Here is a 22071-nt window from a genome sequence, read left to right as displayed (position 1 = left end):
AAAAATTTACTATTTGATTGCGATGTTAATACAAATCACCTGTATAGATCGACGATTTCAATAGTTTTAACGTGCAGAAAAAAATGGCCTTTTTCTGTAGCAAATAAAATATATAATATGTTGCTTAGTTTCTGGCCAGTTAAATTTATTAACATCATAACTATTCTTTTTTTGATGGAGACTTTCCAAGTTTGTTGCAAGACAGTTCACTTGCCTTCCTACCAATAGCCCTTGCAAGGATATTGTTGTTCGCTTTTGGGAAGTATCGTGGGGATTTTGTTTGCGTAGTTTCAAAAACTAAGAAACATTTGAGTGTTAACGGAAACCTTTAAATAATGGTCCAGATTCTTTTTAAATTACCACCTAGAATACTAAAACTGTCGACGAGTGTCTCTGGCCATAGGCGGCAAGGGTCAAAATGAATTACAACTTAAAATATCCCGGGGAAATTCCGGGCTGTAGTGAGCGAAATGAATTTCACATCAACATAGGCACGCAATGCGTGCAAGTATCTTAAGGACTCAGTTTAAAGAATGAGACCTGTTCTCTTATTACCGACATTATTAGTAATATTATTGGATGTATCAAACCAAATGCGTTAAAATGAAGTGTGAAAGTTCAGCATAACTTCTTTCAGTTTGTTGTTTTTTATTCTTGTTTCATAATAAATTTTCCGTTTAGTGGCTTATAGCCACTTTAATTCGATACGACAATCTACAGCATACATGACGCAGTACAAGAGCATTTTCTCATTGCCCGACTTGGGCTTGAAAATGCACAACGGCCAGGTCCCATGGAAACTGCCACAGTATTCTACTTCCGACAAGCAGAGCTGAGCAATGATGGCAGCTACACGATGTAATGTCCAAAACACAAGCGATCCTTTGATGGCCCGGCGCGGATTTGCATAGATGCTGAAACGCATGCCAATGTCACCACTACATCGAATATGTGCGCAACGTCTGTGCCAATGGCAAGGCCTTTGACCAAAGCAACATCGGCAAGTGAATAACCGCCTTTTGGTTCAAGGCAAGAGATTAAAGTCGGCACCGTGTTATTATTATGTTATGTTATTATGTTATATTATATTATTATTATGTTAGAAATAGCATCCTCGCAACTTTTGATTGTAATCTCGAAAGAGGGCTATCCACGAAAACGTGGCTCATAAAGAAGACTTGACATACAAAAGTCTTCAATCACCAGCTACTGAAGAAGACCCTTGTTTGGTAGGTCAGTATAAAAGATCGAATAGACAAGTCAGCAAATTCAAAAAGTCAAAAATGAAGATCATGAGGAAAGCAATAACGAAGAAGGACTCACCAGTAGTCAAATAAGCATCAGGTGTTTCCACTTTCGTACTCTTTGACATAGTTAGGAAAAAGTGCCGACATATGGATTTACGGAATTTTTGAACGACACTTTGATGATCAAAAATCTAGAATGGTCTACTTGAGACGAAAAGAAAAGAGAAATGGTACTTCCAAAAATAATGAGCCATATAAAACAGAAAGAGGCGTGGTCGAACGTTATATCAGATACGCCAGCATCTGTGTCTGTCAGCTTTCCGGTCCAAGAAGAAAAATGAACAGACTGATGAAAGAAAATGAAGAAATTGAGAGTTCGTCCAGGCAAAGCGGACTTAACGGCTTTGTTCCAGTCATATCCAGCTAAAGATTGTCGAGCGAAACGACGGCGACTTTGAATGTTTTCTAACAAAGCAAATACATGTTCAAGAAGAGAGCCAGAAATAGATTTATTCCAGGTCAAACGTAGCAAGTCAAGGATGGACTCTGAACTCCTGAAGATGAAGCATTTCTTTATTATTTTTATTGTGAAATTTTTCAAGAAAATCTTCAAACAGTGTACGGTTTAAAAAATATACATACGCTCGAGGAATAGCCAATATAAAACAATCGAAAAAAAAAAGTCGTGGAAAGTAAAAATAAATGTGCTTTATTCTAAATATATTTTTTAAGGTACGGTCATTTATAAATTACGGTCGCAAAAAAAAAAACAGGGAGAAAAAAATATTGTTTTATTTTATGTATCGTGATAAAATTTTTTTATTGTGGACACTTTCTTCTATCTTCCGGAAGATGGGGAAAAATGTGGGGCCTGGCTTTGTGTGGGGCCTTTCTAAACTTCCTTAAAATAAAAGGAAAAAAATAAAGTTAGAGAAAGAAGATCTATAACTGATTATCAAGATATCACGTGACGTCACATATATTTTGTACTTTATTTCTCCGCAGTGACTAGTAGGAAAAAGCCGGCAAAAATTTAGAGAAGAAAAAAAAATGAAAAAGACGTGGAAAAAATCAAATAATTGTTTGTCTAATATAATAATGTATTATCCGTATTCCTAAAGAGAGAATAAAGAATTACCGTTAGAAATGAAAATCCTCAGCAATAATCCTCATCAATTTCACCGCCACCCAAGTGGCGGGAAATCAACCGGTGGCGGCACATCAGCCACTGGGCGGGACATCAACCACAATACGTGGCGGTGCATCAACCACCGGCGGGGAATCAGCCACACTTGCGGCGGGGCATCAGCCAAAGGGCGGGAAATCAGCCATATGGCTGATGCGCCGCCACAAATTGCGGCGGGGTATCAACGGGCATATGGCTCTCTCTCTCTCCCTCTCTCCCTCTCTCTCTCTCTCTCTCTCTCTCTCTCTCTCTCTCTCTTCTTTCTTTCTTTCTTTCTTTCTTTCTTTCTTTCTTTCTTTCTTTCTTTCTTTCTTTCTTTATTATTTATTCATGTATTTATTTATTCCTAGATTGATTGATTGATTGATTGATTAATTGATTGATTGATTTATGTTAAACTGTTGCTATTTCAGAAAGAATCGGCTCCGCGGGACTTCAATAGACTGAAAAAAAAAAGGAAGTGCATGTAACCAGCAAATAGCATGATCTCCTTGTCTGCATTGACGTTTATGAGACTTGTGCTATTTTACTCCGGTGAGAAGTTAACTAAAGCTTCGTTAATCAAGGTTAATTGATTTCAATACGGGACATACATACGTCCTGTTTGCAAGGAACGATTGTTGTACATTCATCGCGCTTTTCTTATTGATTCGTTGTTCCCTTTCAGTAGGCTGTAAAATATGTCAATAATGTACCAGAAACTTTCAAAATTGAAACAACAACAACAACAAACCTAAACAAGCTAGTAATCTCGCTTTCAATGTCATCCGTACAATGACAAAGAAAAATCAGCTGCTGATTGTCTGATACCGGGAAACAGAAAGAGAGGAAGTTTTAAAATTGAAAATGGCCCAACATCGACTAACATAAATTTAAAACCCTGGGAGTGTTTTCGATTGGGGATCATGAGTTTTGTAAATACTTAACAACTCCCTTTCCTTAGATACACATGTCCGTCTTACTGGCCATAACAAGTCTTTCGCTGGTCGTGTTGAAATATTTGCTCATGGAGTCTGGGGACGTGTCTTGAGTAGGCACTGGGATAAAACAGAGGCTGCCGTGGTATGCAGGCAGCTTGGCTTCCCAGGAGTCATTACGGCCTTGAGATTTTCATCATTTGGAGAAGGTTCAGGGCCAGTTGTGATGTCTAATGTAGAATGTACGGGTACTGAGAAGACTTTACAACAATGTCAGTATCGCGATTGGCCCAAAAGCGATATATATAGAGACCGTGAAGTGGGAGTGATTTGTAAGACTCATGACTTTGATCCTGATGACAGCGGTAAGTGCTTCATGTAAGATGCTTTTCTTACTAGTCATTTAATCTAAATTATTATTCATTCAAAACATTTCTCCGCTTCTGATTGGCTTTCAATCCCCTGTTAATTCCAGCTAACCGGCTAGCGACAACAAAATTTGGAAGAAGGTCCTATTATACGACCATTGACGTCATCAATTGTCCTGCATAAAAAATTAACCGATCGCAACCTCGTTCCCAAGGATGATTAACCGATTGCAACCTGGTTCTCAAGAATTGCTGACGTCTCGCGACAACGGCTTTGCTGCCAAGCAGTTTGAAAGCTCAAAAATGGCTGCAAGTTTTGAGCATTTACAAAGAGGAAAATATTTAACTTATTAGAAGACAAAGATAGTCAAAACACGGAAAAGGCAATGACAGGGAGTCGATCGATTTTGAAAGCGTATCTTCAAGAGGAAAAAATCCCTGCAGAGGACTGGGAGCGGTTTTACAAAAATTCTTACGTCTGAGTAAGCAAAAACGATGGAAAAAACGTCGCTTTGTGTCATTAGATTTAGCTTCAAAAGACACTTCAAGCAAATGCTAAATATCGACGTTGTAAAGGACAAGATATTTAATGAAGGCAACCGAGTTTTTGAAGTTTAAATCAAATTTATAAGCAGTTTTACGAAAATTCTATGTCTGTTTAAGCAAGAACGATGGAAAAAACGTCGCTCTGTGTCATCAGATTTAGCTTAATAGACACTTCAAGCAAATGCTAAATATCGGCATTATAAAGGACGAGAAATTTAATGAAGGGACCCGAGTTTTTGAAGTTTAAATCGAAAAACCCTATTTACTTCATTTTGTGGATTTGGAGCTCTGGAAATATTTGCAGTGAATAATAAAACAAATACAGTCCGATCTCTATTAAGCGACCACCCTCCAAAGTCCCGATTTATTTGTCACTAAACTGCTGCATTTGAAACCTCAATTTAACGGCCACCTATATTAAGCGGCCGCGGCCACCTTTTTGCTGTCTCGGGTGTATGATCTATATGCTTTTTACCTCAATTAAGCGGCCAAACGAAATGACGAGCTAACTTTTTTCACATACTAACTGCTGATGCAAAAAGGCCTAATAAACTTGATGTTTTGCATATTTTTCTGTACATTACCACTCCGAAGAAAAACTGTACATTTAAACTACGTGCCCTCTGTGTTAGAGCTAGAACTTGATGAGTGTTACCATGATTTTTGAATTTATCTTCATATATGTTTACTTTTTAAAAGCATTTTGGTATACAGAGTCAATAAAATTATGTTAAATGCCATTCCTATCCAATTTATATTGTACCTATGTAAAGCGGCCACTAGTACTTTTCAAAGTTCCGATGGTGGCCGCTTTACAGAGGTCGGACTGTATTAAATTCGGCTTTCGTATGATATGAAGAATTATGCAGACCCTCCTCGATCTGCATAATTCTTCATATCATACTCTGCCTCTTCCAATAAATGCTAAATATATTCAAGCTCAACAAATTTGTGGCTGCAAAATGACTTAGCAACAATGTCAATATTTAGTTAGCTCAGAAATAAGGTGTCAGCGGTTGGCAAGTGACAGAGATAAAAGGGATATTTACCATTATTATTCCACTATTGCGCCATTTTACCATATTAGGGCAAACGAATGCGCAAAATTCGCCACGTTATTACACTGTAGAACAGGGCGAGAATACGGACAGACATATACTCACGGAATACGTACGGACCCAAGTTTAGTGGAAAAATCAGTGGAATAGTAAATCACTTATTACTTATTCGATGGTTTAACATATGATACGCGCGAATATTTTGCTCATTGCTTCAGCGTATTTATTACTACGCAACTCACAAAATATCCGCGCGCATTATATGCCAAACCATCGAATAAGGCCATGGTGTATTTATGGTTGCACGAACAATATACCCGTGTGTGGTAAGCGATCACCTACAAAGCAACAAAATTATAATTGGTGAGCTCTACCTCGATGGAAATTTTGAAGGGGTAGTCACATGACACACGACTCCAAGGCAGAAAGAGACGCCCTGGGAACGAGCTTGACATAGCAAGATATCCGGAACTTTTGTTTTGGGGGTCATTGAACTCCAAAGTAAACTAATTTATTTCTATTTTCTGATAATATATTTCTTATTCTTCCGTCAGATATTTCAATTCGTCTTCAAGGATCCTCAGTTCCTAACGCTGGTCGAGTAGAAGTGTTGTACGCAGGGATCTGGGGAGCAATCAGCAAATACGACTGGGATATTAATGGCGCAACAGTAGCTTGCCGACAACTTGGTTACCAAGCTGGCGCAGAAGCAGCTTTGACGAACGTCGTTTATGGTCCGGTCAGCGGTACGGTGTGGCTCACTAACCTTCAGTGCTCCGGAAGCGAGACAAACTTGATGAGTTGTTCTCATGATGTGATTGGAAACAAGTCTGAATCGCAATGGCGTCGGCGTGTTGCCAGCGTTATTTGCAAGGACGGATTCTTGCCAAATGGTAATGTTGAAATTCGCTCCACATTTTTATTTTTGTATAATATTAACCTCTTACTAATATAACCGAGCGCGAGGGCCGTACTGGGGAATATTGGCCCGAGGTCGTGGCAGTACGGACCGAGCATAGAGAGGTCCGTACAAAAACAATCGAGGGCCAATATTCCCCAGTACGACACGAGCAAGCTAGGTTAGTAAGTTTTCTATTATATGGCATTCGCGCCATGCTTGTTTATTTTACTGTTGAAAAGCACTTCCGGTCACTTGCATTCAAAGGGCTTCCTTCGTAATGCGGTTATGATGACGCGAGCAACTCAGAAAGAACAAGCTACCACGAGTTTGAAAACAAATTTATTGATCGTGACAAATAAGACGAATATTCACCTAGCGGATTTTATTATCCGAACGATCGGGAAAGTTCTGATGTAGAAACTGAAACAGGCATCACCGAATGCCAGGAGGCCGTTCAGCTAACCAAACCGAGGTTTCTTGGCCATCATTCTGCTGTTGAAGTTGAAAATAGGCCTCCGTAGCGTAACTTACAGGCCTCGGTTTTCCTCTCTCGCTCGTAAACCAAAGTGTAAGGATAAAAACCACCAGACAGTTGTTTGAAGCGGCCTACTGGATTGAAGTCGCCTGATTCTCCCCCCCCCCGGGGGGGGACTCCTATATGAAACGGACGGGGATGCTCGTCGGAAATTTTAAAAAGAACCCCTAAAAGAGACCAATCTGGGTGTGACTCAACATTTTGTTGATAAGAATGGATTTTGTATTTGTATATTTCTTCGTGTGTAACCCTAAACGAGACCATTATGGGTAAAATATTGGCATTTTGCCCGGAACACCCTAAGCGAGACCAAAAATCCGAAATTTACACCCCTAAGCGAGACGACGAGCATCCCCGTCACTTTCATATGGGATTCCCCCCGGATTCTCCCGCTTCAAAAAAGCATCTTCTTCGTCTTCATAAATCGCCAGATCAGGCATGAGCGGCTTGTTTCCTTCGCGGTACTTGTGAACTAGTGACTGGCACTACGCAGCTAGTACTCTTCTGGATTGTTCAAAATCATTGTCGTTGAGTATGTTGAATAGATATTTCTTCTCGGATATCGCTGTATGATGCGCTGAAAACTGGAAATTGCTGCTGGCTCGTACTCTTCTTCAATGTTTTGCTGCGTGTGTTTATAAAAAATTCGCTGCGTGAAAAATTTGGACGGAAAGTTGGTCAACCTCGGAAGCAGGCTCAATTCCCATTCCCTCTATAGCGCGCGCCTGCAGGGAATCACGGTAGTTGTATTCATCAAACCATGCGCGAGACTCATCTTCGGAGACCCAGGGGCAGTTAGTCGGGGCGACGGGCAGCTCATCGGGACGACGGGATTTTCGGGCGAAAGTTTAAAACAAGCTCAGGAGAGCCCCTGGGCACTTTCTTTTACAGAACCAGTTCCAGAAGCGTTTGAACTCCTTCCTTCTGATTGGCCAGAAAAACAGTTTTTCTGGCCAATCAGCAAGGATGACCAACAGAGCGGCTCTGACGCCTTCTTGCACGAAGTTGTTTTCCTCATAGACTCGTCGTGGTTGTTTAGCCCGTGCATCGGATGATTTTACGTGGAGAGTGTCAGAAAAGAATAAGCCTTACACGACTTCCAGTTTTACACTGTTAGTTGCGAGTAAACAACAATTCTTATTATTTTTCCTTGATTGTTGAACGACTTCTGAAACTTTCCACGGTGTGGTTGTCTTCGTTGCGAACATATCGCTGACGACACCTATTGTTATTTTGTTGCCAGCTTGAGTATTAAAACAAAGGGTTTTTTGTTTGATTTGTTGGATATTTAAATAACAAAAACAAAACTTATAAACAGTTTAGAAAGTGGTGCATCGCTTATATAGCTATAAAAACTCATTTGTTTGCTTGCGCCATGCCACAGTTGACAAATTCCCAGGCCTCATTGTTTTGTTGTTTTTTTATCTGAGGCTCTCCACGTAAAATTATCCGATGACGGGCTAATTCTAAACAACCACGACGATTCTATGAAGACAACTTCGTGTAAGAAGGCGTCAGAGCCGCTCTGCTGGTCATCCTCGCGGATTGGCCAGAAAAACTGTTTTTCTGGCCAATCAGAAGGAAGGAGTTGAAACACTTCTGGAACTGGATCGGTAAAAGAAAGTGCCCAGGGGCTCTCCCGAGCTTGTTTTAAACTTTCGCCCGAAAATCCCATCGTCCCGATGAGCTGCCCGACTTCCCGACTAACTGCCCCTGGGTCTCCGAGGATGCGCGAGACTCAGCAACGTGCATCGTTGCTGAGTCTCGCGCATGGTTTGATGAATACAACTACCGTGATTCCCTGCAGGCGCGCGCTGTAGAGGGAATCGGGTATTGTCCTTTCAATTAATTCTTTCAATTGTCATACAATTACTTTCATGTATCTTACATGTAGCGGAGAACAGCTTTCATATCAGCAGCCGTCTTTTTATTTGTATTTTTACTTTTCTGTTCGTTTCACTTTATAAAATCGTCTATGGCCTTCTGCCTTTCGGTTATGCCTGTTTCAGTTTCCACATCGGAAGTTTTGTGATCTTTCAAGGTAACTCGGTAAAAATTCGCTTGGTGAATATTCGTTTTCTTTGTCCACGTTGTAAGCTCCGTAAAATATCAATCTGTTTGGTAGTTTCTTTGCGAAGAGTGAGAGTGTGTACACGGTTTCTTTTCGCAGGTTTAGTTTCAAATTTTGAATTTGCCGGCTTTCGAAAAAATACACGGCTTGCACCGTTTTCATGGAAACGGTCCGTATGGCATAATTCCGACCAAGAAAGAACCAATCAGAACGCTCGGATTTACCTAAGACTGGCTTTGTCATGTAATAAAGTTAAATACTATAGTAAGTTACAAGTTTTCGTGTGCAGTTTCAGTTCTTTCTCGTCCTTTATCTAACTTATGCCAAATAATTAATACTGTTTCTTAATCGCTTAGAGCATTAGCGAGTTTCGTGTTGATATTTTCTTTGGTTTTGAAAGGAAAGGCATTATGTAAAGCAAAAATGTCTGCACTTAAGAAAGCTTAATTCGCATTTTAAATCTAAACTTGAAATACCCATTTGATAAAATATTGGTTTTATTCCCCACTGGAGATCACGTTTGAAAGCTGTCATTTTGTGAATAAAAGCATCCCAACGCATACGCTGTATCATTTTCAAAATATATTTGCAATGCTATATTCTCTTACTAGAAATGTCAGTTAGGTTACGTGGAGGATCGCACTCATCAAATATCGGACGAGTAGAGGTTTATTACTCTGGGAAATGGGGAACAATTTATGATAGCGGCTGGGACATAAATGATGCAACAGTTGTCTGCAGACAGCTGGGATATTTCACAGCGTCCTTCTCAGGTTATGGACTATTCTGCTCCGCTGCTGTTCCACATTGGTTCACCAACTTCAGGTGTTACGGAAATGAATCATCTTTGAACCAGTGTTCATGGGATTTTTTTACTGGCTCATCATATAGATATTGTGCGAATGTTGTGTGTAAAGACAGCATGGCTGATTCAGGTAAACGTATAACGTGCGGTGAGAATATTTATTTAAGGGAATCTAAACAGATAGAAAACATTTAAAATTCGAACCTGTTAATTGGCATATCAAATTAAAAGCCGAAGACCAGTCAAAGAGAACCATTAAGTATATTTTGAAGCTTGGAATGTCTTTCAGACAAGTTTCTTTAAAATACATTGACCATCTGGTCTGTTGCACTGAGCGAAAACAGCAGTATAACTGGAAGAGAAGGACATTTAGCTATATAGCTGGGTCAATCTTTTTTACAACAATGACATTAAGTCACTTTAAAAAGGAGCTCTATCATGAGCATCACTTGGAAAAGTCAAAAGGCAAATGGCATTCACATTAATGAAAACCCAAACCTAATGGCCTACCTTTTTTAAACGACTGTATTAGGCCAAAAAAGTAACAAAAAAAGTATTTGTGAGTTATACAGACATACAATGGATCGAAGATTAAACTGAAGTCGGGCAGGCGTTTTCAAACTCTGCCCATATGTCTTAGATTAATCGCTAAACACTAATTACACTTCCCTTTCTCTTAAGTAATTCACTTAATATCTTTGTCTTGGTGTTCAAAGCGCATCTCGTGAACTGAGCGAAGCTACTTAGTCATAATTATTTTTATCTCGGTTATGACCTTAAATGCAACAAAATCCCCGTGCGTGATAGTGCCCCCTTAAAGCAGCATGACTGAAAATAACCTTTGTCCAGTCATCATGAGTAACGGTAAATCTGTATATGTGCCTAGGTTTTGAAATGAGGCTGAGTGGCTCTCCATTCCCTCACGCTGGTAGAGTGGAGCTTCGATTCAAAGGCGTTTGGGGAACGATCGGCTCGAGCTCCGACTTTCATGATCTCTTTGACTCTTGGTACACTGATCCTAAAGTAACTCGTGTAATATGCAGACAGCTGAACTTTGTTGACGGCATCCTGGCTACCCGCTGGTCCGTGTTTGGTCGGGGAACTGGGCCCCAGTGGCTTTACAGTAATAGGCTTTACTGTCGTGAAAACGAGACTAATTTACTGAATTGCAGTTATCGCGGACCTTATCTGACAAGAAGCAGTTCTTACTCTGATTTCGGTGTTGTTTGTAAACCAGATGTTCCCCAAACAAGTGGTAAGTTATCAATTCAGAGTATTGAGGAATAGAAAGCTTTAGGAAGCCGTTATTTGTTCTTTCCTTCGTTTGTTCGTTTATTCGTTATTTGAAAAAAATCTCCGGCCTAACTATTGGAGAATGTGTGGCAAATATCAAATAAGGTGACTGAATAAGACTGGTCTTACTCTAAGTTTGAACCCTGGGAAAACTCCAACTTCGGTGTTTTGTCTCCACCGTGGTTAATGTCATGAAATGTACAAATATATGCAGAAATTGAAGGATTATGTCAAAACAGTCGATATTTGGTCAAGCCTGCATGTAAGTATGCAGTTGCCATGACAATGTAAAGAAACATGGGCACATAGTAGACATATCAAAATTTTCACGAGTGAGACGAAAACAGCTGCTGAAAGTTTCAGATCATGAAGTAAGTTCTCTTTTCAATATTGCGAAAAAAAAAACTCACCCCCAACCCCTCCGTGTATACGTTCGAAGGTTAATGCAGTCTGAACCCGTTCATTGAGATACGTACTTGGTGGATTCGCCTACTTGAATTTCACAGTTCGTGATCCTATTGCATATACCCAGCACTTATAATTATAACTTGGCTGCCCCAATTTGGGCAAGGAAGGTCGAACTCACTCAGTGACAGGGATGTTTTTGATTTCTGAATCTCAAGCCTCATACTGACTGGCTAAATTTCTTACAAGCATGAAAGTCGCTGATCAAGTGTTTCTTCACCTTTAGGCTTGAAAAACCAGTAACCGCCGAAGAAAAATCGCGCGTTGTTTGTCAGATGTTAACGCTTTGATGATTGATTGATAACCGGGCGTAAGAATAGCCAGCCAGCTCCCTTTTTCTACCGAAGTTTCTCAAGACTTTTGACATTAAGTGAATCAAGCAGAAACAAGCAACCTTTTTGGTATTTTTCTTTGCGGCTTTCTCATGGCAAATGTTACATATAGACCGACTTAAATGCTGGTCCAGTAAAAGGAGATTGTCGAACTAGACTGCAGATAATATCGATTATAACCAATCCGAATCGTGAATTCAGACTTTTTGGCACACCGTCATGTCATAAAGAAAAAAGTAGCATAACAGATAATTTTATAAAAAAAAAAACAGGAAATTATTTTTTAAAAGAAGAAGTTAACTGTGAATAACAGCCTCCATATCGGAATAATGTATAAAAAAAAATAATCCAAAACATAGTTCCGGTCACCTTGTGTCAAAGCTTTTGCAACAGCAAACCTCGTTCCCAGGGTCTCTCTCTCCCCGCCCCCAAACTAACTCCCCAGAGACCCTTTGAACGAGATTGAAGCAAGAGCAACACGAATAAACAATCATTCAAAGGGTAAACGGAGACGAGATTAACACAGCAAGCTTACCATGAATGTTTTGAAAACATTTTATAAACAGAACATGTTTGTCTTGCAGATTTTCCTGTTCGTTTAAATGGATCCAGTGTTCCTTATGCGGGTACGATCGAGGTGATGTACCAAGGAGTCTGGGGCGGTGTACTAGGTCGTGGCTATGATATTAATGTTGGTCACGTGGTATGCCGTCAGCTGGGATATTCTGGTGCTGATGAGATATTTAATAGAGCAGCATTTGGACAAGTAAAGGGACCACTGTGGATTTACAGGATACGATGCAGTGGAAACGAAACAAAACTCTCAGATTGTGCAGTGACAACATCGGACAACGTTAAATACCTACGCCCTTATTATCAAAATCCAACCTATGCGGTTGGTGTGCTATGCAGTGAGGAAAATTCCAGCTCATCAAATGGTTGGTTATAATTAAATCATTCTTTTTTTATAGAGAAATGAATGAATCTGCAAGAATTCCTTTGATTTGAATTCTCTCACCCATCAAGCAAATTTCTTTAAAGCCGAAAGCAATTTTTTTATGAATGCAAAGAGCCAAGTATTTCAGTTCTGTGGATTATTTAACAATTATTCTATGAGCCCGCGTTGGATACGAGGTGGTAAATAGCCAACGAGGCGCGAAGCGCCGAGTTGGCTATAACGACTCGTATCCAACAAGGGGTAATTAGGGCGAATAGAATAATTGTTTTATTAAATTCTTAAATCGACTGGTCATTTCATTTTGATGTAAACGAAGTGATTATGAGGAGGCGGGAAAATTTGTGACGCGGTGTTCACTTCGTTGAGTTGAATGAAACACAAAAGGATGAGCGAGCGAGAGAGTTTTCTTCCCCAGATTTTCCTCTATCAATCTCCTCTAAAGTTGTCTATATATCCTGGAAATTGTGGCAACAGTTAAGACTTACGGGATGATCCGAAGCAAAAGTTTTTCTGGAAACTACACGTCTTGTGCAAGTCGGACGAAGCAAGTGTTTACATTGTTGTTTACGGCCCCACGGCTGTCATCAAGGCTGCTATATTATTTCAAGCGAAATTGAGCTCAAAGTGGAACAGGTTTTTTTTTAAGTATAAAAGGACAAGACCAAGATTGAAAGGTACCAAACTTTACAGAAGTGCTGAGCCTAATTTTATGACGTACACTGAATGAAACTGTGTCAGTTTGCCGTTCTTTCGTAAATTTTTTGCTGCTTTTCTACTTTATTCACTCGCTCTTGTTGTGCGTTTACAAGTATTATTAATTAAACTTTTCTCATCAGCCCCTCTGTTTTGCATAGATAATTTTACTATGGCATTTCTGTGGTCTTTGTAGGCACCGCAGATTATTTTTTGTTCATAAAGCTCGCCAAATTTGCTGTTTTTAACCATTTTTCTGATGGAACTGTCGCTTCCCGCAGAACCATTTTACGCTAGGCGGCACTTGCCGCACTCATTTCCCATATAAGGTCAAACATAGGTATACGACCTGATAACCGGGATTCAGTGAACCAATCAGAAAGCTAGAAATGCAATATCCGACGTTGAGAATTTAATAATACAATTTATACAATAACCGAGCTACTGCGCGTGTTGTGATTGGTAGATGCCTGTCATCTATTAGAGTACAGACGCACAGATGGCATCACTGCGTGGTGTGAATCACGCCCGTGGTCAGAGTTCATAGTCCAAATCAGTTTTGTCGTCAAAGTTTTTAAAAACTCGTGAAGCCACAACACAACAACAAATTCAGCTTAGCTAGAAAGTACAGTGAGAAACAGGTATCGTTCACCTTTCGAAACATTTTTCTGGGCTAAACAAGCTTGAAGTAGACAGTGAATGGTTCGTGAAATTATCAACCTGTATGAAATGGTTTGTCCGATGTTAAACAGTTTGACGACGCCACGGGAAACAAATTGGTGAATGGCGGTTGAACGCTTATGCTTACAGATTTAAACAAAATATGGAATATAGGTTCGTTTTTCATTACGTCTAAATTGTCCATCTTTCTTTTTATTTAATCGGTTTAACAGTGCTTCGTGTTTCGTGAAATGAAAACAACTTTAGCTCGCCGTTAGCAGCATTGCTTATGTGCTATTTTATATTTATAACAGCCTGATACAAGTACATTTAAAATTATCTGTTTATGTCATTTGTTAAACCTGATTCAGTAAGGCTCATTTGAAATCAAATTTATAAAATGAAATTCTTATTATAATAACAATTATAACAACTTTATTTAACACAATTACCACCATTCCGGTAGTTTAGCTAAAAATCTACAAAAAAATAAAAACGTCATTTTAATTTTTTTATAGCCACTCTTTGCCTTCATAACCTTATGCAAATAGTTCAGAGAGTTTGAAAGAATCTTTTTTTTTTTTGCAAACCACACAGAACGATTTTTACAAAGCGAGATGTTCACTACTGATTACTTACTTTACAAAGCTTACTTACAGTTCAATGCAATACGCTACTTACAACACGACACTTAAATTATTTACAACACACTACTTACAATAAAATGCCTACGTTACTTGCAATACGACGTTTCGATGTTTATATTACTTACACTATAATACTTATACTTATTGTTACAATATCACTATATCTGGTTTCTTAGATTTAAAAGTAAGGTTAGCTGGCGCACCAATCAGGAATGCTGGACGAGTGGAAGTATTCTACGCAGGAGTCTGGGGGACAGTGCGCTACCCAGGATGGGACATGAATGCTGCTCACGTGGTATGCCGCCAGTTGGGATATCCTGGAGCTATTTCATCTGGTTATAGCAATCAGTTTGGTGACGGTACTGGACCGGCGTGGTTTAAGAACGTGAGATGCATGGGCAATGAGTCCAACTTCGGCGAATGTTCAAAAGATGTCGACGGCTATCCGAATGGTAGAGGCTCTAGGGCAACAGCCCTGTGTAAATTACCATATCAATCAGGCAAGAAATAATAAGTGATTACAATTAATGTTTACACTTCATTTTTATTGTAAACATAGAAAGACTAGGCAGTAATTTCAGGTCGGTCCTGGCAAGTTACAGTGCATTGATAACTGGACAAAAGTTGCCGCGGAATCGGTGCGTTGCAATATCCACTGCATCCGGATGAACGCACACTAAATAACTCCAGCTGGCCAATTTTTTTCGTTTTGAACAAGAAAATTAAATACGTAACGACCAGTTGCCTTCATGAGACGCGCCGGCAGGAAATCATGATTATTTCATACAAGGCCCCGCCGACTTTGAATTGTTAAAGGTCAAATGAAACGAGATTTTAAGAAGCCATTTTAACCAACCAAACACTAAAAGTAACCATTATTTAGTAATATTAAAGAAAAATTTTGCTTTCCGAGCCGAGAATCACAGCAAAAAGTACGAAAATTTCCGAAGGCTTCACGAAAACGTCTCTTGAATGAACGCCCACTGATATGTAGGGAGTGTAACGAGTTTATGACCTCATAATTGGTGTTTTTGAACACTTCTACAGACCGATTCCGCAGACTGCACTGGTTCTCAAAGCCGTTGAGACAATAGAGCGATTTTACAAACTTTAATTCTTGCATTTTTTTTAAAAAAAATGCGCGTCTCTGAATAACAACCAACAAACACATTTTCACTAAACACATTTATTTAAATTCTAAGGTGCGGTCTGTGGAATCGGTCTGTGGTCGTCTTCAAAACACACTAATTATGACGTCACCGGTGTTTATTTTCGACTACTTTTCCGAGCACTCTATGATAATGAAGGCATTAAAAACATTTTTCAACTTGCAATATCTCTGCGATGCAATATCCAATTCCTTAAAAACTTAGGGATATGTTTTGTTTGGCTCTTAATAAACACTTGAGCAAAAAATAAAAAAAAATCAGAATTTCGGTTCATTTAACCTTTAAAGTGCCTATACCCCCCCCCCCCCCCCCCCCCAAAAAAAAAATCTCTGTATAATTCTGAGCGAAATGGCCAAAAAAAAAAACATTTGATTTCGGTCAAACCGGAATTTTCTGTGAATTTTCAAAGTGTCGAGAAATCGAGATTCGAAAATCCATAACCAAGCCGAAGAACTTGACGAAAGGGAATGGGTCGAGTGCAATTTGTGACGTAAAACTCGGACTTCGACAGGCTTCGCTTCGCGAGTTGTGACTTCCATCAGAGATGGTTACAGACAAAACAATGCCTAAAAGATGTGCTGTTTTTGGATGTAGCAGTATTCGAATGTTCATCCCCAACCTCGTAACCAGGGCCTCTCTCCTTTTCCTCCCTTGTCGTTGAAGAGAGAGACCCTGGTTGACCCTGGTCACGTGTCACCCAAAATCTGGGTGGTAAAAAAAAATAGGTTGGTAGGGAGGGGTAACAGAGTCTCTTTTTCGTCCATGTGACAAATCTACCATGCCGGGGTAAGGGGATTTAAATAATTGTTCCCACCCGTCAGCAGGTGTTTTAAATTGGCGCTTTGTTTCCAAGAAACAAAAAATTTTTTTCTCCGTGACTCGAGTTTTGCCGGGTTTGTGCGGACGTATGTGACAGAGATCGTAGCAATAGTCTGTTTAGTGAAGAAGTGAACGGAACAGCGTTCTTCTTGCCGTAGCCGAAGCGCTGCAAGGAAAGTCACTGCTCCCAAAATTTACCAAATAAAAAAACAAAAATTTACTACCGCGAAGAGTTGTACACGAATACGAACACGCAATAGCACTATAATTTCGGCTTCGCAACGAGTTACTTGAATTTCGACTTTAAGCCGTAAATTTTCCCACAGAAACTAAAAGAAATCTTTATTATTTGCTACAAATTCAAACATTGTATCTAAGCAAGGTTTTCCCAAGTGCTGAGCAACGACAAAACAGAAAAGCTTTTCCAAAACTAACTTTAAATAGGGTGAACTTGTTCTAGATCTGACAAACAAGATTACTACGCCATTTTCCGCGACCAAGCGCTCGCTGTAAATTACAAACTGACTGTTTTGAAGTATTTTCAAACAATTACCTGCCTTTCTTCGTCAAGCCTCCTTGTAAACTTGTTCTAGATGAACCTCCTTGTAAACTTGTTCTAGATCTGACAAACAAGATTACTACGCCATCTTCCGCGACCAAGCGTTCGCTGTAAATTACAGACTGACTGTTTTGAATTATTTTCAAACAATTACCTGCCTTTCTTCGTCAAGCCTCCTTTTACTCTGAATAACTCGTAGAGATAAATTAGTGTACGGCAAAAGTTGTTTGAACTGTGCAAACGGCAAGAGAAAAAATGGCCCACCCCCACTGCGGTATTTTTTAACCATATGGTCACGTGACCAGGGTCAACCAGGGTCTCCCTCATCACGACAAGGGAGAAAAAGGAGAGAGGCCCTGGGTACGAGGTTGGTTCATCCTATACCCCTTTACGGTAAAAGTGAGTCCGAAAAGCAAAAACGAAGGAAGGGGTAGATCGATTTTTTGAAATCGACACATGCTCATTTTTGATCATTAGGAACCCACTGAGCATTCGGCCGTGAGCTCAAACGAGGACTACACCAAATTTGCTGATGATTTGGTCCGGAGGCTGAATGGAGATGAAATTGGCTTTGTGTTATTCCGACCAAGCACGCTCGTTGTGTGTTAAGCGACAAAGCTGCAGATAAACCTGAAAATGAGGAAAGAAAACGAAGGCACAGACGGACCATCTTATGTGCTCGCATGTTTGTTGACATAGAAGGCGAATTATAGAAATCTAATGAAATGTAAAGTCGATTCGGCAAATGTTCTCGTTAATCGAAGTATTTCCATACAGAATATTATACTAAACAAACAAACATTTAAAGAAATAGTTGCTCGAGCGAAAACATCCCTCCTTAAGGACTGAAACGTACCGACACCTCCGCTACGCGTAATAAAATTTGACGTATGTACAATGAGATCACGCAAACGAGACTGTAAATACATATAACACTTCTTCAATTACTCAAGCAAGGCGTATTAAGCCTACCACCAGGAAATATAAACTGGAATAACATTAACAATGTCGAGTATAAAGCTGGTGATGTCAGTGTCCATCGAGCGCCTAAATCGATCGACTCGCGTTTACAAATTGTAGGGAAAATTGTCGATACATATCAAATAGGAAAACTGAACGCTTATCCTTGACTTTACACGTGGTTAATTCTGTATCGAAATATTTTACATGTGTTAAGAATCGACTTCAACTTGTATCGAAGCGACCGTGAACCTCCTCATCGCTGTCATGTCTGCTATGAAGCCAGAGTTTGGCGAACCTTCGAATCCTTGCTCGTACTCCTCCCGATTTCCGTGACGACAGAATCAGAACTGGAGGAGAAACTGAAGTCGTTTCGCAGCCATTTCTTAATCGACGTATACGCTGATAGCAAATGTCTGAAAATGTCCAAGAATAAAAATTGTCTTCGCTTTGTTGATGCTCTGTTATTGCTTTCTTTTCACAGTTGCTGCGCAAATGACCAAGTTTTACGTCACTAGTTCCAGTCTTCCATCAACCCGGGTGTGGGGCAGACTTCTTCAAAAATTCATAAAAAAATCCGGTTTTGACCAAAAACAAAACTTATTGAGCCATTTTGCTTAGAATTTTACGAAAATTTGTTTTAGCGAAAATATGTTTGGGATTATGGGCACTTTAAATACAACCACCATGACTCCCGGTGGGGATGTCACACAAAAGAATTGGGCAGAATTGGGATTATGGGCACTTTAAATACAACCACCATGACTCCCGGTGGGGATGTCACACAAAAGAATTGGGCATTGGTGAAGGCATGAATTTCAGTGCATGTTTGCTGAAAGATTGGTTTGTGCCACCAGCACCTAACGAACGAAACGCAATGAAAACTATTTTCAGGATAAAATTCCGAGTTTATTGCCACAGAAGCTGTGGCTGTCACTTAATGTAAAGTAATGAAGGATTTGTTTACAATTTTGTTTCTAGTGCATTCCCTTTTTACTTTCTTTACTGTTTGGATAAGCAATCTTGAATTACACAAGAAGTGTTTCCTTAGCAATATCTGATTCACATTATATATGCTACTAACCACAGATAACTTTCCAAATTGCTCGCAAGCTACGTGTGAAAACAACGGAACCTGTATTGAGACTGCAGTTGGTGCTATTTGTAACTGTACAGATGGATTTACGGGTCTCCACTGTGAAATACGTGAGTAAACAGAAAGATGAATAGTAAATAAGCATGTTTGTTATGTTACAATTTATACAAATCGTGGGTATTGTTAGAATCCGATACATGTAATCTCAAGACGCTATGCGAGTCAAAGTAAAATCTCGTACGGTCGACACACAATCATTCGCAAAAAAAAGTTGAGACACTCTTGGTTAAGAATGCCATTACATTTTAACAATGATGTTTCGTGTCTTTTCCCCTTTCCCCCTGATCATTGTTGATCACTTTCATGATTATCTTGAAACCTTAATGCTACAATTTAAAAGTGGGAAGAGGTCGGAATAGAAATCATTTGTTTATTTTTCCAAAACAGGATGGTTTTTTGAAGAAATTAAGAGGAGTCTTAACTATTTTTCAAGTGGCTGTAGCTTTATAAGCAGAACGATTTTGTTTAGAATGACTGCAAATAAATTCCTAAAGGATTTAAACGTAACTTAAGTACCACTAGTTAACTGCTTTTTCAAAATTTTAGCCCTGAGTCGGCTTAAAAATGTCCTCAAATCGTGATCGCGATCAGAAATGTACTTTTTATTAAGCCAGCAGTTTTTAAAATATGCAACTTAGCAAAGTAAAGACGTCAAAGCAAAGTTATGACTCAAGATTTGTACTTGAAGTAAAATTGAAAATTAAACAAGACTTACCTGTAAGTTGAAGTTTGATTGTAATTCTGCCAGATCATTAGGAGTACAGAAGGGTTAACATGAGATGCGCACGCACCGCCGCATGTCAGCTTTTAAAGACATTTTGTGATTAATTAGCACAGCGTGACCAACAAAGGAAATATTCAGGGTGGGTACCTCTAAGAGTGCTATGGGCATGTTAACCCTTCTGTACTCCTAATGATTTGGCAGAATTTCAATCAAACTTCAACTTACAGGTCTGGTAAGTCTTATTTAATTTTCAATTCTACCAAATCATTACGTACATCCGGGTTACCATGAGATTTTAAAGCAGTGAGCACAAAATGACAAAGCACCCAATGAAAAAAGCTAAAAAACAGCTTAGAACAAATCTTAAATTCCACACAGCAGCAAAATTCAATTAAAGACAAAGTATTTATCTACTCAAGAACTGACAAACTCATCTGGTTTGTGACAGCAACTGGCTTGTTGTAAAACTTACGAAATGTGGACTCTTCAGTCCAACCAGCCGTAGCAAGAATAGCATCAGTGGAAACAGATGCAATAGTTTTACTTGTTGAAGCACACCTATATAGTGCTATGGGCAGAAAACTTCTCTTTGTCAATGCCCGCCTGGCATAGCATGGTCTTGACCCAGCGCCCAACAGTGGACGAGGTCACTGTCCTATATGGTTTGATGTATGACAAAAGCAATCTAGTTGAATTTCTTAAATTCTCAGTAGCCTTAAGGTACTAATGTAATTTTTCATACACACACAGTTCCTTGACAGGATACTTGAACAGATGGACATTCCCAATTACCTTCCCAGGTCTGTCCTGCTTAAGATGATCTGTAAAGAGAAAATTTAAACATTCTCCATTCCTCTGCATGTACTTCTCTGACATGTCCAAAAATGTCAAAGTCTGACACCTTTGACCTGTAGTCAATGCAATTAACATGACTAATTTCAAGGTGAATTCCTTCCAAGTAATCTTATCCAAAGGCCAATATAAACTCAGGTAATCAAGAACAGTGTCCACGGACTAAATGCTATTGTACTTCGGGACAGGCTTGAGTTTATTAAACACCCCTTTAAGATATCTGCACACAAGGAAATGCTTCCCCACTGGTGTGTAGTCCGGATCACCATCGCTATTCATGTCTATGTTGGAGACTGCTGAACGGGCTGTATTCAGAGCCGAATAACTTAAGCCTTTCTCGAAGAGACTATGCAGGAACAATAACACGGGCCTCACAGCAGGACGCAAGGGAACATGTGATCCCTCGCTACAAAATTGTAGCCACTTGTTGATATACACTCTGTATTGTTTGTGAGTGCTATCTCTCCAGGAATGCATGATAATCTCGACAATGTCCGGCGAAAACTCTGACTTTTGCAAGGACTGCCTGATAATTTGCAAACCAGTAACTCCAGTTGGTGGTGTAGTGGATGAGGACCGGCCAGAGTTGGATGAACCAGATTCTGAGCAGAAGCCCTCAGAACCCGTGGTGTGTCTATCAGAAGGCTCAACACAACTGTAAAGTATGGCTGAGTTGTTCACTTCGGGATTATCAGAATTCCTGTAGCCCGGTCTTGAATTATTTTTTGCACACATCTGGAAATAAGACAAAAAGGGGGAAATGCGTAAAAGAAAAACTGTGACCAGTCAACAGTGAATACATCCAAAAACTTTGCCATTGGATGCGGTTTCCACGAGACATAGGTCTCCACTTGTGCATTAAGTCTACTAGCAAAAAGATCTATGTCTGGTTGCCCAAACAGAGCAACAATTCTTTTAAATACATGAACTGAAAGCATTCATTCAAGGTCTAATTTCAAATCTCGGGAGAGTTGATCAGCATCAACATTGCTAGAGCCTGGAATATGGGCTGCTGATAACCAAATGTTCCTAACAATGGCCCAATTCCAAATTTTCTGAGTAAGGGAGTTACATTCTAATGACTTGCACCCCTCCATGGCATTGATATAAGAAACAGCAGTAGTATTATCAGACATGACCCTAATATTAA

The 22071-nt window shown here is 39.6% G+C and overlaps 1 protein-coding gene across 1 annotated transcript in view; it reads left to right on the top strand.

Annotated features, from left to right (window-relative positions):
* The window catches only part of LOC144643839 (scavenger receptor cysteine-rich type 1 protein M130-like), a 39890-nt gene that overhangs the window by 4659 nt on the left and 13160 nt on the right, over positions 1 to 22071 (top strand). The window contains exons 3-10 of the mRNA XM_078503218.1: positions 2847 to 2967; positions 3377 to 3715; positions 5877 to 6215; positions 9441 to 9764; positions 10521 to 10889; positions 12309 to 12662; positions 14859 to 15182; positions 19279 to 19395. Of these exons, the coding sequence (XP_078359344.1) occupies positions 2916 to 2967; positions 3377 to 3715; positions 5877 to 6215; positions 9441 to 9764; positions 10521 to 10889; positions 12309 to 12662; positions 14859 to 15182; positions 19279 to 19395 (2218 nt within the window). The 5' untranslated portion in view covers positions 2847 to 2915. The remainder of the gene's footprint in view (positions 1 to 2846; positions 2968 to 3376; positions 3716 to 5876; positions 6216 to 9440; positions 9765 to 10520; positions 10890 to 12308; positions 12663 to 14858; positions 15183 to 19278; positions 19396 to 22071) is intronic.

The sequence above is a fragment of the Oculina patagonica genome, chromosome 2, assembly GCF_052425735.1.
Source record: "Oculina patagonica isolate OP01 chromosome 2, crgOcupat, whole genome shotgun sequence".
Taxonomy (NCBI): domain Eukaryota; kingdom Metazoa; phylum Cnidaria; class Anthozoa; order Scleractinia; family Oculinidae; genus Oculina; species Oculina patagonica.
The sequence above is the reverse complement of the archived record's forward strand: the minus strand, read 5'-3'. Positions and strand labels throughout refer to the sequence as shown.